General features: G+C 36.1%; 1 protein-coding gene across 3 annotated transcripts in view; it reads right to left on the reverse strand.

The window, feature by feature from the left end:
• Nucleotides 1-11,161: 11,161 nt before the first annotated feature.
• The window catches only part of LOC145249503 (ATPase family gene 2 protein homolog B-like), a 400,201-nt gene continuing 393,943 nt past the window's right edge, over nt 11,162-17,419 (reverse strand). For all 3 annotated transcript variants that reach the window (XM_080111116.1, XM_080111115.1, XM_080111117.1), the window contains exons 8-9: nt 15,465-15,587; nt 11,162-11,347 (exon numbers count right to left, since the gene is read on the reverse strand). In XM_080111116.1, coding sequence (XP_079967242.1) covers nt 11,180-11,347; nt 15,465-15,587 — 291 coding nt within the window. In that variant the 3' untranslated portion in view covers nt 11,162-11,179. The remainder of the gene's footprint in view (nt 11,348-15,464; nt 15,588-17,419) is intronic.

A 17,419-nucleotide genomic window follows, 5' to 3' on the forward strand; every position in this document is an offset into this window, starting at 1 on the left:
ATAGAGGTACAGGATACTTTCAGGCGTAAGTAGCATTCTAGCACAGTAGAGAGAGCCCACCTTCTTTGCAGCAGCCTTGGCAATGCTCTCAATGTATCTGTTCCAACTCATGTTCCCTGTGAACGTTAAGCCGAGGAATTTAAAGGAAATACTTTCAGGTAATGTGTTTTTGGCCATTGCTATTGGTGGTAGAGAAGGTTTCTTGTAATTATTGAAGGAAACAAGCTTAGTCTTGGCAGCATTGAATGTGACTATCCATCTTTGTCCCCATTCCGCTACAGATTGGAAGTCTTCTTCTAGTATTTCTGCCATTTCTTTAGATATGTGTTCATTTGTTTTCCTCTCGTGCCTGTTATAGAGCATGGTGTCATCAGCAAATATGTCTATCTCAGAGACAATTTTATCAGGGAGGTTATTTATGAATATTAGGAATAATAAAGGTCTAAGGATAAACTCCTGAGGTACTCCTGCATTTATATCATATTGCTTAGATTATGTATTCTTCTATTATTTAAGAACGATTTAATTATGTTAATCTTACAACTTGAAGATCTTCCTAAGTCCATGGAAAATAGAGATCTGTAAAGGGAAAGAATCAATTTGATCCAAGCAACCCACCGATACGATGATACTATAAAAAGAAAACGCAAAGCCACTGATCCTCTTTCAGTACGTGATCTCTGCATTAAGGTAAATGCAAATTGGAAATAGATACGGCTATTCTGGAGTGGGCGGGCTAGGCTTTTTCCTCCATAGTTTAGTGCAGCAGTTACATCCCTGCACTATATTTTTTAAAAAGTATTTATCGTTTTCAAGCAAATAAAAAAGATTGTTGTAAGTTTTGGGGGACTTGGCTACCCCTGCCTCACTCTAATAAATATTTTAAAATAAATTATAATTTAAAAATAAATGTTTTAAAATATATATTTAATTTGTTATTTTCAAGCAAATGTAAAAGTTCTAAATATTGGGGGGGGCAGTTAATGTTTAAAACTATAAGGAAGGGAGCCTTGCTCATCCTTTTAACTTAGAAAAATAGATTTTATTCATTTTAAAATATTATTTATAACAATCTTGTTTAATCTTTATATAAAAAAATGGTTAACTCCTATTTTAATCACCTAAATTACTTATAGGGAAATGGATTCACCTTTACTTTTAAATTGTTTAAACAATGTTTTGGTTAGTTTATGGCTTGAATACATATTGGATTAGAAACCATTTGGCAGATGAATATGTGACCTACCGAGTTGTTTAGGGTTAGTTAATTAAGGTTAGGGTCAGTTAGTTAGGGTTAGAGTTAGGGTTAGTTAATTAGGGTTATTTAATTAGGATTATGGTTAGTTAATTAGGGTTAGGGTTATTTAATAAAGGTTAGGGTTAGTTGGGTAGGGTTAGTTAATTTAGGCTAGGGTTAGTTAATTAGGGTTAGAATTAGAATTAATTAGGGTTAGGATCAGAGTTAATTAGGGTTAGGATTAGAGTTAGTTGATTAGAGTAAGTATTATTTAATTAAGGTTAGGGTAAAGGTTAGTTAATTAGGGTTAGGGTTAGAGTTAGTTAATTAGAGTTATGGCGAGGATTATTTAATTAAGGTTTAGGTAAGAGTTAGTTAATTAGGATTAAGGTTAGAGTTAGTACATTAGGGGTACAGTAAGGGTTATTTAATTATGGTTTGGGTTAGGGTTAGTTAATTACATCACAAATTGGAATGTAAACAACTCATTCGGCAGATCAATAAATGATCAACGTATGAACCTTTACCCAAACCATAACCCAAACTAAGCCTTACCCGAACCTAAGGTTATGGTTTGTTATCGTTATGGTAAGGTTTAAACTTAATGGGTTGATAACATATTGGAATGTAAGCAACTTGGGATATTACATGTTGAAAAAGCACCAGGACACTTTTTCCCCACTGCATCACGTGATCCTCCTCCGAGGGGAAGGAATCGGTAGATTTCGGTCACCAATGCTTTTCAAAGTGCAGCTTCAAATACTCTGCGGCATAGATTTTTAAAGAATACGATACAATGGCACCCACTAGAACTTGAACGTGGCACCACTTCATAAATGATTTCTTGTTTTGTCTGAAATCTCAGTTGGTGATAACGTGATTAATTACGGGAAATAAAGGGGGATCCGTATATATTATTCCTTAATTGGAATTCATTTTTGAGATGAGCATTATATATATTAATTTATTTTTATTTCGGACTATTATTCTCATCTTTATTAGTTGTTGTTTTTCATTTTTTATTGGTTTTTGTTTATTCACAACGTTTCGGCCGACTATTCCTCTGGCCTTCGTCAGGTGGTAACCGCGACGGATAGGAACTTCGAATCTCCTAACTGCATTCTCAGCCATCACTGCCATCCGTAGTTGTTGTTGTCTCACCACATTTTGGCCAAGTAACCCTCTGGCATGCTTTGAGTGGGATTGAAACCGCTATCTTCAGACAATGCTCATCTGGAACTGTAGAGATTCAACGTCTCTATCAACTGCGCCACGGGCCCCGAAGGGCGATCAAGGTTGGATTCTTTGATCTTATAAATCCACGTTTATTTATTATCTGATCTTCCATAGTCGGGTCCGTACTGATTGGTAAATATATTATTCCTTAATTGGAATTCGTTTTTTGAGATGAGCATTATATATATTAATTTACCACCTGACGAAGGCCAGAGGAATAGTTGGCCGAAACGTTGTGAATAAACAAACCAATAAAAGATGAAAAACAACAACTAATAAAGATGAGACTAATAGTCCGAAATAAAAATAAATTAATAAAGGGGATCCGCTTTAAGACCTGTATTTTTTTTTTTTTTTTTTTTAAGTAGAAGTGTTGAATTTGATCAGCGGAACCTAATCTTTCCATCTTTTTCTTTGAGATATTTTAAGCTTGTTTGCGCAATGTTCATCGTGAAGAATTAGCTCACATGACCACTTAAAACTGGCCTTATCATTCAATGCCATCAGAATCACGTCGGTCAACCTGGAAGTCAGCATCCCGTCTTCATACTACTCCTCTCTTGACTATAATTACTAGGACTATGACAACAGCATATTCTTTTGACTCTTGAGTGTGTATCTGTTGATATCTTATATGCTTTTATATAGAGTGATGTGGGTATTTATTTGCTCCCCCACCGAGCAAATTAGGCACAATTTTTAATGTGAGGAGTGAAGGGAGGGGGAAGGGAAAAAGTGGAACAGCTCCCGAGAGGTGGGAAATGGGAGCTGGTTAAAGGTCAGGTATGTGGGGTTGCCCCCACATCTGGTCTTTGTTTGCAGTATCTGTCGGAACAGATACTACACTTTGATCTTGTCGCCCGGGCCCCGGATGGCTTTGTGATTCCTGGTTGATTGACTGTGTCTAACTGCGTCGGATACATACTCGAGAGTCAAAACAATGAAAAGAATAAGCTGTTGTCATAGCCCTAATAATTACATATTCTAGCAAATATATGCGACCAACTAGATACACATTACCATGAGATTACTCCCCTGCAGGCTACAACAGGATCGCTTTCAAATCTGTGGGGATATATGAATAAAAATAATAAACTGGATGTTGACTTGTTAGCCGTTACATACGAAGTGTAAAAAAGCTATAATTGTTAAAACCACCGCAAACTGAAGGAATAATTCGTCTTTCAATTCTTTCCTTTCTCTTTTCTTCTAAGGATAAAACCGGACTTTTTTAACACTCACATTTAAACCAAAATTTTATTGTGCATAAAAGCTATCCCAAAAGTTAAATGTTCCTTGTCAGTCTTGTTATTTTCGTACAGAGGCAATTAATCGATTTGATTGAAAAATGTGCAATTTTACCAATTTCGATGACAATAAAAGTATGGGCATGCGAAACATTCATTGATCATCATTCAATCCCGGGTAACGTTGGGTCTCCTTGCAATATATTAGTGGCCTGGCAAGGGCTCAAGGGAAACAACAGAAGCAGCAAAACTAAAGTTGGCCTGCCAGACACTCTGTATATACAAATGTAAGCAAATTTGGGCATATTTTATTGGTGTCAAAATATACATTCTTTTTTACCAATTGCTATAAAATTTTAATCATAGAATAGTATTATAATCTTCAAAAGGCCTGCAAATTTTCATGTAGTTTCGTCCCATAGAACCAAAGTTATGAGCATTTCAATATTCAATTTGGCTATCAATATATATATATATATATATATATATATATATATATATATATATATATATGCACCATATTTTTTTGACAATTTTATAAGTTCAAAATCTCGGCAACTATTAATCAGAATTTAACAAACAAAAGTTTGTTGGAAAATTAATGACCTGAATTGTGTGACATTTGCCCTTAATGTCGCACATTATTGTTTTAATAAGTGGGGGATCACTTTTCTATATTAATTTAACGTAAAATGAGCACCCACTTTATGGCAACCTTGGCTATAAAGTAGATGTTTATTTTACGTTAAATTAAAATAGAAAAATGATCGCCCACTTTTTTAAACTATAATATATTCATATCATTGAGATTACTCATTTCCTGGGATTTTAACTGTTGTTTTCGTTTTCAGCACCCTTGAAAACCTATAATAGTGATAATTTTGAAGAGTTTTTTTTTGTGTGGGTGGAAAGATACTGCACCTTTACCAATATTTCAATTGTAGTCATTTGTTTTCCTGGTTTTGCACATGAATTAGAAAATATTTGATATTTCCACAAAACCTCTTTCCTTGATGGAGGGGAGACTAAAACTTGCTGCTATGGTTTTAAATGAGCTGAAAGAACAACAAGAGGAGACTTGATTCCAAATATTTCTCCTATGTTATATCTCCTCTCTTTGGTGGTCCTGGATATGACCTTAAACTATATCCGGTGGTGAGGCCCCAGAAGTGGGCTTTGGGGAGTGTGGAGCCACCCTTTAATTGCCATTGCTCCCAGGTCCACTCTGACCCGGAGTGGTAGAACCTGTTAGGGTCCCAACTATGGGTTAAATAGAAACCGAGTTGAAAACAACAAATATATTCTATTTAAAAAAATTTCTTCAAAATCTTTGGATTCGGCATTAAATAACCTGGAAAGGGTTGATATGCCATAAAACAAAAACAAACAACCAACCCCTCTTTGGTTTTCATACATAAAGTAAAGTTCACAGTGTATAAGGCTTATTTGATACTGGAGATATTCATAATCGTACCCTATTTCCAAAAGAGGGCAGATATAATATAGGAGAAATATATTTGCTGCCATTACAGATCATTTGAAACCATAGCAGCAAATTTTTATCTCCCCTTTATCAAGATCAGAGGCTTTGGGAAAATATATATATATATATATATATATATATATATATATATATATATACTCTTTATTTGTTTTTACATAAGCAGTAATATGCTGGTGCACAGTCATGAGCATGTTCCGGTCAGCTAAGTAGAGACCTCTTCAGGCGATACAGCTCATATAAAAGCAAAGTTTGCAATGAAAATATCATTTATTATTAGAAAGTGAGAATTTCAAACGTAAAAAAAAAGTATTTGGGTACCATCAGCTAGAATTGAAACCAAAAGCAAAACTGCAGCATTCAAAGCTGGTAACGTTACCACTGTACCAACGTGACACGCATATAAACCGATTAAAATTTTAAAATAAACTAAGATGAATGCATGAAATGTTTAATGATTTTTTTTCAACTTTGACCCATTTTTGACCCCTTAAAAACCATTTTAACCGGCTAAACACCCATAAAAGAACAGCCCATAAAAAGTCCAACCATTTGAAGCCCCTAGTTTTGGAATAGATAGAGTTTGAAAATGTAGAGACAGATGGACAGACAGACCGACAGACAGACATAACCGTTTATATATAAGCCTACTGAAAAATATTACTGGTTAATTGCCTCTCAAAACGCTCTTCATAAATAGATTTAAAAATCAGTTTTTTTATATTTTGTTAACTTACAAATTCCAATTAATTGCTTACAAATGATTTTCTTTATAAAAATAAAATTACTTGATCAATTTATGTGATTTTTGACACATGATATTTTATTTCCTACACGGATACATATATCAAACAGATTTTTCTTTATTTTTGTATTTGTTAGGCTGTACTTTGGTCAAAATTGCTTGTACGTTCTACTATCCGATTTTCTCGATATTTGATTATACTTATCAAAGACATTCCGATACAAAACATATGTAAGAAGAATGTCAGGGGCATAAAGAACATTTTCAAAATTTTTATAAAAAACCGTCACAGTCGCTTAAGAGTGCGTAGGGAACAAACTCACACACACAGACAAATTAATTATTAAGCGATGCTCTTTGTGTAAACAAATTGAGCTTAGGTATTTGGACAGTGTCAAAACACTGTTAATTCATTACCCGCATAGCAGCAGCCGAATAATGCAATAGTTAGAAGCTCTGACTGTCGTTTGGACGATCAGGTTTCGATCTTGGCTTGAGGTAGTTGCTTGTCTAGTCACACTGATGAGCTGTGAAACAGCGAAGCAGTACTGTATGTGAATGACTATATATATATAGAGGAAGTCTCGAAATAAAGACGAAACGTTGGTGAACACATAATACGGTTTGTTCCTTTTTTATTTTCTATATATATATATATATATATATATATATATATATATATATGTATAAGTGTTGTGTCATAGAACAACAGTGAAAATAAGAACAATCAAGTCGAGGTTCGGTTAAGGAACAAGTGTATTAACAATAATGTACAAAGATAGGAAAGCGTGTATATCTGCTGGGCACTCGGCTAGCAGTTAAAGTGACGTCACATCTCTCTTACCGGTGTTAGAATTACTAGCGCTATTTATAATACTAATCGGTGTAAATTCCTCTGTTCAAGGAAGGCCGGTATAACATCACCCCTTTGAAAATATCCCATCTGGGATTAATAATGTTTTTGTTGTGGGTTCACCCTAATCAATTCTGTTGATTTCCGTTTTCTGTTTGATCTTCTGTTCTCCGAAGCTGTCTCTGGTATGGGCACCTGAAAACTATCAAACACTGTGTCCATGTTGTCCTCCTCGGGCGATCTGGTCACCTCACTGTTCAAGTATCTTTCTCGAATTTGGGTAGTGTGACGTTTGTGCACGAAGTCTGGTCCCTTAATCATGTAGACCATGTTGCCTATTTGTTTCTCAACAATACCGGACTTTTTGTGAATCTTGTAGAAGACTCTTTCGCCAACTTAATACCGTTTTTTTGTTATCGGTTTTTTGAGGTTTGGCCTATCCTGGTTTGATAACAACTTGTGAAAAATCGATCTAACCTTGCGTCCGAACATAACCTCAGCAGGTGTCTTTGACATTTTGATGTTTGCATTCAAAGTGATTCTGTAGACTTGTAAAAACTGCTGGATTGACTTATCCGTCAGCGACCCACTAGTTTTTTTCAGAGCTCTCTTGAATGTGTCAACGAATTTCTCCGCTTGTCCATTACTTCTTGGGTGGTATGGCGGAATGGTTATATGCTTGATTAGGTGATCCTCGCAAAAATGTTTAAATTCAGTAGACGTAAATTGCGTTCCATTATCTGTAACAATGCAGTCTACTACTCCAAACCTAATGAATAGTTCATACCGGAAGTTGATAGTTACCTTGGATGTGGGATTCTTACATTTTAATACTGCCGGCCATTTAGATAGGCTGTCTACAATGAGATAATAGAACCCATCTAGCGGTTCTGTAAAATCTAAATGAATCCTAGACCAAGGTCGGTCCGGTTTTGCCCACGATCCGAATTGAGTCAGAGGAACTTTCATAGCTAATGCGCATCCTCTACACTCCCTGATTTTTCCTTCTATATCCTTATCCATGTTTGGCCAATAAACGAAAGAGTGCATAAGGCTTTTCATTCTTGATATACCTGGATGTCCTATATGGAATTCCTTGAGCATTCTTTTCTGTAATGTCGCAGGAATTACGACCCTCGTGCTATATAATAGGACGTTATCGGAAATTGAATAAATTTCTTCATTCAGTTCGTTGTTGTTGATCCTTTCTTTCGTGCGTATAATAAATTCGTCCACCTCTGCCTTACTCTTAATCTCATCAAGCATTACTGGAAGTTCTCTTATTGTGTCACATAACGTATTTTTTACTTCAACTTCCACTCGAATGGCTGCTATTACCATATCCTCCAATGGTTCTGTCTGCTTAGGTATTAACCTCAATAACCCGTCTTCATGACCAAATTTTTTAGATGGTACATACTCCATTTGAAAATTGTAATTCAGAAGTATGGTTCTCCATCTTTGGAGTCTATTCGCTGTATGTTGTGGTAGTCCCTTTTTCGATCCGAAAATTGTTAATAATGGTTTGTGATCCGTTTGTAACAGAAATTGCCTACCGTGCAGGAAACAATGAAATTTCTTTACCGCGAATATAATGCTTAGCGCTTCTTTTTCAATTTATGAGTAGTTCTTTTCGGCTGGTAAAAGTGATCGGGATGAATGTGCTATGGGTTTCACTTTTCCATCATCCATTTTGTGTAAAATGCATGCTCCTATGCCATAGGAGCTGGCATCGCTTGCAACTATAATTTCACGCTTGGGATTATAATGTGCCAGAAACAAGACAGTTCCCGAAATGCTTCTTCTCACTTTTGCGCCCAGACCCATTTTTGGTCTTTCGTTAACAGTTCATTTAAAGGCGACCTTAGTTTATGCATATTTGGCACAAATACATTGTAGTAATTTGCCAAACCTAAGAAACTTTGTGAAGACACAATATTTTCTGGAGCAGGCATATTCTTTATTGCACTCGATATATCTGGATCTGGCCTTCTTCCATGGTTATTGATGATTTGCCCCAAGTATTTTATTTTCTCCATGAAAAATGTATATTTTTTGTGTTTTACTTTAAATCCATAATCCTGGATCCTTTTGAATACTTGGTTTACACAAGCTTTGTGTTGTTCTTTGCTAGCGCTTTTCATTAACACATTGTCCAGGTACCTACTGTGAAATCCAACCCATTTAACATAATGTTCATAATTTGTTGAAAAAATCGCAGGGTCGACTTTGACCCCAAAAGGAAGTCTGTTAAACTTGTACAATCCCTTATGGGTATTAATACATAGCAGCTTTTAACACTCCTCATTGACTGGAACTTGGAAGTACGCATCACTGAGGTCGATTTTAGAAAAATATTTCCCTCCACTCAGTTTCGCAAATATCTCTTCAGGGCTTGGAAGAGGATAATGGTGATCTTGTAATCCCCTGTTTAAGCCTGTCGAGAAGTCGGCGCAAACCCGAATCTCCTTACTCTTCTTTTTGATGTAAACCATTGGTGCAGCCCACTTACTGTGATAAACTTTTCCGATGACACCCATGTTTTCGAGTCTTTCTAATTCACCGTCTATCTGTTCTATAGCGGCGTATGGAACATTTCTTTTCTTTCTGAACACTGGCTGTTCGTTTACTTTTACGTCAAATTTTGCTACCGCTTTTGTACACCTTCCCAACCCGCCTGAAAATACGTCTGGGAAATTCTCATTTAACTCCCTCTTAAGTTTTTCTGCCTCCACATTCGAATCCTCAACCTTTTGGCAAAATGAGCTTAAAGGCAGATCCCATAGTCTAAACTTTTTGAACAGATCAGTTCCAAAGAGGTTGTTTGATTTTCGCATGACAAAAATTCTTGCTTTTTCAGCCACTTAAAACCGACTTAAAAAAAACAAATATACTCTATTAAAAAATTTTTCTTCAAAATCTTTGGATTCGGCATTAAATAATCTGAAAAGGGTTGATATGCCGTAAAACAAAAACAAACAAACAAATAAAGTGTATGATATTATGCTTCCAGCCAGATTTTGGTTGTGATGCGCTGAACAAAAAACGAATATCAGTCTAGTCATGATTTTTTTTTTTTAATATCGGCAAACGATTATAGTCTTGTCGATCCTATGAATATTTGTCACCTCATAAACACATATATTTTCTATACCCATGCTTATCATCAAATATGGTTCCCTTATTAATAAATGTAAGCACACGAGCACAAGTTATAGAAGAGCAAAGGTGAGTGACAAATTATGGGCAAGCACCTTCATTTTTTTTTTTTTTTTTTACATAGGCATATCCACATTATCAAGGCAAAGAGGCAACTCAAGGATAAGGGTTAAAGAGTGTACAGTAGAAATTGGACAATATAGTAATCATTAGTAATGAAAATTTGGTAAATTTGATAACTTATATGGAACGGCTCATCAAGAACTTATTTACGTTAGACTTGAAGACAACCATATTGTAGTCAGCCGGAAAGCAGGAAAACGGAAGACAATTCCACAGGCGTGCAGTTCTAAGAAAGAAGCTCTGTTCATGGAATCTACGTTTAGGTTTAGGCACAGATAAAGAGTGGGGGGAATTATTGATAGTGTTTACAGCTAGACGAGTGTTTCTTGTAAAAGTTTGACGAGGGGGGACCATAGATTGAAGCTCAGTCGAACACTTTCCATGAAAATAACGATACATCAGAGACAAACTCGCAACATCTCTTCTGTGAGATAGAGGTTGCAAGGAGGAGAAAAGGACATCTCCTACGAGGCTACGAAGTCTATTTTGAACTCTATCAAGGCAGGACAAGTCCTTTCTACAGCTCCTGCCCAGATGTGGCAACAGTATTCCATCCTTGGACGTACCTGGCTCTTATATCTTATATTTGCCCTAAAAAGGGATTTCCAGACTTATGAACCAATTGCTCATGACATGACGTCTGTTGCATGAAAAGATGATCACATCAAAAAAAAATATTTGCGTTAAAATAACAAAATTTAAAAAATGCTACGACCCCTATTAACAATTTCCCAAACTCTCAAGTTGAACCTAAATCTAAACACAAATTCCATAAACAAAGCTTCTTTCCCAGAACTGTCCACCTGTGGAACTCTGTTTCGATGGCCTGCTTTCCAGCTAACTACAACATGGTCGTCTTCAAGTCCAATGTAAACAAGTTCTTGTTTAGACATCCCCTTAAATAATCAATTTCTATCTAATTTCCACTACTAACAATCACTATGCTGTTGTCTTAGACACCACTGTACACCCATTAACCCTTATGCTCGAGTGGCCTTTGGGCCTTGATAAGTGGTCACTCCCTTGTAAAAGAATTAATAAGAAGCAAGTGAACAAGTAATCATTATAAAAAATGAATTTATTTTTGACTAAAAGATGAACAATGAAATCTTGAATAGATGCTTTCGTATTTCTCGATGATATCTTTCGTCAAAGAAGGAGTATATTTGGCCAGAACGTGTTGGAAGTGTTGCGATGTTACTGTTTGTGTCAGCATTCCTCCCAGTGTGAGGGCGTGTAATGCCGCCTGAAAAATAAAAATAAAACATTGCGTAGAATCTTGCACTAATGACGATTCAGTGCTTGCTATTTTTGTAATCAAAATTCTGAATAATCACTTCAAAAGGCATAGGTAGGTTGATCATAGTTGAGGACAACCCCAATCTTCCAGTCGATTAGCAAAGATTTTAACGAACATACATTAAAATCTGATATACATTTGATTGAGTCAGAAAAAAATCTAATATACATTTGATTGAGTCAGAAAAAAATCTAATATACATTTGATTGAGTCAGAAAAAAATCTAATATACATTTGATTGAGTCAGAGATATTGATAAACATTAATGTATTAGTATATCTATATATCTGTAAAAGTGAAAATGTTTCTGTCTCTGTGTGTGTGTGTGTGTGTGTGTGTGTGCGTGTGTGTGTGTGCGTGCGTGCGTGCATGCGTGCGTGTGTGTGTGTGTGCGTGTGTGCGTGTGTGTGTGTGCGTGTGTGTGTGTGTGTGTGCGTGCATGCGTGTGTGTGTGTGTGTGTGTGTGTGTGCGTGTGTGCGTGCGTGTGTGTGTGTGTGTGTGTGCACACCAAATAACTCTGTCAATTTTCGGTCTAGAGACTCGAGATTGGACATAAGGAGTATTGAGATTTGGGAAAGTCTTTTTAATCGGTTTTCGGCAAGAAATTTGGCTGTCAAGGGTTCAAAGTTCAACAATTTGACCTTTGAAAACTCTTCCAAACTCCTCTGCCAATTTTGGGTCTAAACTCTTGAAATTTTAAATGAAGGTTACTTGGACATGGATCAAACTTTTTAATTTAATTTGATTTGAGCCCCGAAAAGTAAATGTTAAGAGGTCAAAATTGGGGTCAAAGTTAAAAAAACAAAAAATTACCTCTGCAGTCTCTACCAAATAACTCAGCCAATTTCTGGTCTAAACATTTGAAATTTTATATAAAGGGTATTCACACGTAGAGCAAGTTATGAACAAGACATAGGGCCTGAACAAAGCTGGGCTGAACTGCTAGTAATGTAATAATATAAGGATGAACTGCTAGTAATGTAATAATATAAGGATGAACTGCTAGTAATGTAATAATATAAGGATGAACTGCTAGTAATGTAATAATATAAGGATGAACTGCTAGTAATGTAATAATATAAGGATGAACTGCTAGTAATGTAATAATATAAGGATGAACTGCTAGTAATGTAATAATATAAGGATGAACTGCTAGTAATGTAATAATATAAGGATGACATTAGAAACCTGAAGGACGAAGGAATCTCAGCTCAAAAACGCATATGGAAAAAGAATAATAATTAGAGGCAAAAAAATAAAAAAATAAAAATTATTTTAAAGAAAGTTTGGAAAGCAGAACAGTCCTTTACATGTCATAGTCATGGTTGTGGCATTCACTCTGGGTCGGTTGAGCCAGGTCTTTCTAACAAGTTCACCATGTCCCAAACATTGGTAGACCAGGCACGGTCATTCAAGGCTGTTTCCATTATAAGTGCAAGCCGTTCACAGTTCCAATGACATACCCTATAAAGATGAGGATCCAGAATCGTTTCACCATCCTTCTTTGCTGTCCTGCACCAAGTTTTGAGTTAACCACCATGACGTTTCTTCCAGCCTGATGGTTGTGCTGGATCGATGACATCATAGATAAACGCACCTAGGTGTCGTTGAACGGTGTGAGCAAACCAACGAAGACGACTGGTAAGGAGAAATTTTGGAAGGGAGGGGAGTAGATTCTGCAGTGGGCGCGAATTGTACTGTTGGGGACAAACTGTTGCCAACGGACACAAGATGTGATACAATAACTTTGAATGCTGCACATTTGATGCAGTTTAGTCGATGCATTTTTTTATGCATTCTGCTAAGCGTCTTGCTTATCAATCATAAATGCAAGGTGTCTCAAAAAAATGCAATGATCGGCTTCGTGAAGTTTGCGAATCGCTTCCACGGATTATTGTCCAGATTTCTTTGGAAGTTATTTTTTTAATGAAGGCAAAATTTTTATAGGCCGGATGCCCTTTCTACCACCAAGATTTATCGTTGAGCACCCCAGGGGCCTTAATAAGTGGTAACTAATTAGTACATAAAAAAAACAGTGAGGTGGTGGGGACCAGTGCTTTTATCAAGATACCATCTCTAGGTGACTGCCCACCAAGGTTAAAGAGCGATTCACCAATCAGTGCGATAAATGGCCCAACATTATAAATATATACAGTTTCTTTGATGGTTGTCCATCAAGTTTCGAAATAACAAGTTTTTTTTTTCTTATTTGTGTGTTAAGTTGGTTTGAAAGGATTCTCTTGGCCCAATATCAAACAAGGTTGGCAGATTAATTAGCTTCAAAGAAGAGTTTTTGTCACTGGCCTTCCATAACCTCCAACGTCTCGTGGGTATGGTTCTTTTGGCATGCCACCGAACCTATCACAAAAGGGATAATAAAAATGATTTCAACTAGTCAACACATCTGACAATATATTTTACATTCTGTCGCAAGGAGGCTTCGTATATCTGGAAGTCTCTTTATGCTTTGCTAATTTCTACTTAATAAATTCTAGCCAATTCCCAAAGAAGCTTCATTATTCTGAGCCTTTTTTATTAAACATTTTGAACTGTTGTTATTGCAAATGCTGTTAAAGTGTCTTCTTATAAACTTGAACTTATTAAGTTAACCTAGCAAGGACGACATGGAGAGAGAGAGAGAGAGAGAGAGAGAGAGAGATCAAGAAAAAGAAAGAGAAAGGGTATGGAGAGAGATAGAGAGGACAAAGGGAGAGATCAAAAGAGAAAGAGAGTGAAAGAGATGTAAAAGGATAAAGAAGGAGACAGAAGGACAGAAAGAGAGGGAGAGAGAGTAAGAGAGGGAGAGAGAGTAAGAGAGGAAGACAGAAAGAGAAAGAAATAGTGTTGGGGAAGGAGACAAAGAGAGAAAGGACGACAGAGAGTGAGGAGACAATCAGAGAAAGAGAGGGAGAGAGAGAGAGAGACATAGAGAGGGAGATAGAGATAGAGAGAGGGAGATGGAGAGAGAATGAAAGGGATACAGATAGAAAGAGGGAAGGGAAGACAGAGAAAGAGAGAAGACAGACAGAGAGAGGGAATAAGAGGGAAAAAGTAAGGGAGGGAGTGAGGGATGCAGAGGGAGATAAAGACAGAGAGAGAAAGTAAGAGAGGGCGATAGACAGAGAGAGCAAAACAAACATAGAGCAAGAGAGAAACAGAAAGAGAGGGGGAGTGTGAGAAGGGGAAAGAGAAAGCAGAAAAGAGGCAAAGAAAATGGGAAGGTAAAGGGAAAGATATACATTCAAAGCAAAAATAGAAAATAGGAGACAAACGTGAGAGATTATCTTTGTTGCACTTTAGAGTTTCAAATAGCAGTGTGATATCCATCCATAGCCCTTGAGCCCCTGGAGGGATATAGGCCATCTACAACTTTTTGTAGATGTTTTTGTAGCGAGGAGTTCTTTTTACAGAGTGAGGGTGCTGGCCCCATGCCCAACCTTCCCAGAAGGTACATACAGTACCTAGCCTTCCCAAATGGTCACCCATCTGGTACTGGCCAGGCTCAACATTGCTTAACTTCAGTGATCTGGCGAGAACCGGTGTGTCAACATGATTGTGCCGTACTAACAGTGTGATATGTATCATTGATATATTTTTTTTTTTACCCCAAACAAGACACGTTGCCACTTTGGTGTAGGGGGCTACTATCAAGGACATAAGTTGCAGGGATACTATGTAGGGAGTTGAGCAGCAACACATTACATTTGAACTTCTGCATGTCAGTACAGTTGAGGATGCAGGAACCCAGAAGAGAGCTCCAAAGTCTAGCAGTTCTGGGGAAAAAAACTATTAGAGTACAAGGCTTTCTTACAGCTAAGGATCTCTACTGTGTAGGGTTAGGACTTTACTGCTTGTCAGGTTTGTCGGGGGTAGTTACGTTGAGTACAAGGGCTTGTAGTTCGTCGAAGCATCCACCATTAAAATACTTGTAGAACAGGCAGAGGGATGCAATATTTCGCCGATGGGACAGTGGTTGAAGCTTAGATCATATATATATCAAGGAATTTATTGCCTGGCAATGCCGGTTGCATTGCTAATAATTTAAATCAAAAACTTTCTCACCTCTTGGCAGACATTGTAGATATCAGCTCCACTGAAGAAAACCATCTGTTTAGCTAAAGCTGTTAAGTCAACATCCATCACTGGCATTTTTTTTGTATACACTTGCAGGATAGCCAGACGAGACTAGAAAAATAAAATGTGAAAAGATAAATAAATAGCTGACAACAGTTTTCAATAATTTAAGTAAAATAATACTTGTTAATATTTTCAAAATGATTAGTTATTTTATGTCATATTAATCCTTTGTGGTTTATTTAATGCCAAATCCAGTAATTTTGGAAAACGTTTTTATGCTCTAGGTTCTTTATATCGTCAAATATTTATTCATGGCGTTTAGTTTGGCTTGGTTTGGTTGTTTTGGAGAGGAAAATTGTTGTTTTTGTTTTTGATTTTGCAGAACATGATTGAGTTTTGCAAAGGAAAGGTAAAAAAAAAAAAGAAAAAAGAAAATGCTTCTTTTCTTTTTTTTAAAATTACATTTTCAACCCTAATCAAGGCACAGTGCCACTTTGATGTAGGGGGGCTACTATCAGGGGCATAAGTTGCAGGGATTATGTAGGGAGTTGAGCAGCAAGATGTCTGTTCACATTAGACTTGAACTTCTGCATTTCAGTACAGTTGGGAAAGCAGGAACCCGGAAGAGAGTTCAAAAGTCTAGCAGCTCTGGGGAAGAAACTATTAGAGTAGAAGCCTTCTTACATTTAGGGATCTCTACTGTGTAGGGGTGGCATTTTGCTATTTGTCAAGTTTGTCAGATGTATTTACGTCAAAGGGGTACAAGGAATTGTAGTTCATCAGAGCATGCACCATTAAAATACTTGTAAAACAGGCAAAAGGATGCAACATTTCGCCAATGGGACAGACGTTGAAGCTTTGATGACAGTTTAGTACCTATCAGGTTGGCAACCAAACAATAACATCAATGTTTGGTGCATTTTAAGTCAGAAAGCCAGTATCTTCAGATAGCCATATCTGGCAGCACAATTTCACAATGATATTGGGTTTTTGTTTGTTTTTTGTTTTTTTAAATTTTCAAACACATTTATATGCATTTCACTGTTATTCTCTTCACAAAAAAAACTTATTTCCAATGAAAGCTGACACAACAAGTTTAACCTTAATCTTTTCTATTTTAAGCTCAAACAATTATGCGGTGATCATATTTTGGCCTACAATCTCCTCAATGGTCATTATGGTATACCTTGAGACCTATTATTAACCCCAGTATCAGAAAGGGGTTTACGTGGACACTAGAAAGAAACTATTCTATTACACCAGAAGAGGGATGTTCTCTCAATCAGGATCCCTGAACCTTGGAATAGATGTCTAAAAGAAATAATAAATATGCCAACAACGCAACATGCATTTGGACAGGTGCTTCGTTACTGTATCTTCTTCTGTGTAAATTTCTACACAACTTTCGCTACATCACAATTACAGCATTTTTGGGGGTTCTTTTATCAAATAAGTTGAATCAAATTTTATCAAATAAGTTGAATCAAATTTTATCAAATAAGTTGAATCAAACTTTATCAAATAAGTTGAATCAAATTTTATCAAATAAGTTGAATCAAACTTTATCAAATAAGTTGAATCAAACTTTATCAAATAAGTTGAATCAAATTTTATCAAATAAGTTGAATCAAATTTTATCAAATAAGTTGAATCAAACTTTATCAAATAAGTTGAATCAAATTTTATCAAATAAGTTGAATCAAACTTTATCAAATAAGTTGAATCAAATTTTATCAAATAAGTTGAATCAAATTTTATCAAATAAGTTGAATCAAATTTTTTCAAATAAGTTGAATCAAATTTTATCAAATAAGTTAAATTAAATTTTATCAAATAAGTTGAATCAAATTTTATCAAATAAGTTGAATCAAATTTTATCAAATAAGTTGAATCAAATATTATCAAATAAGTTGAATCAAATGTTATCAAATAAGTTGAAT

This window comes from Euprymna scolopes, chromosome 28 (genome assembly GCF_053919585.1).
Source record: "Euprymna scolopes isolate OS-2025 chromosome 28, ASM5391958v1, whole genome shotgun sequence".
Lineage (NCBI taxonomy): Eukaryota > Metazoa > Mollusca > Cephalopoda > Sepiida > Sepiolidae > Euprymna > Euprymna scolopes.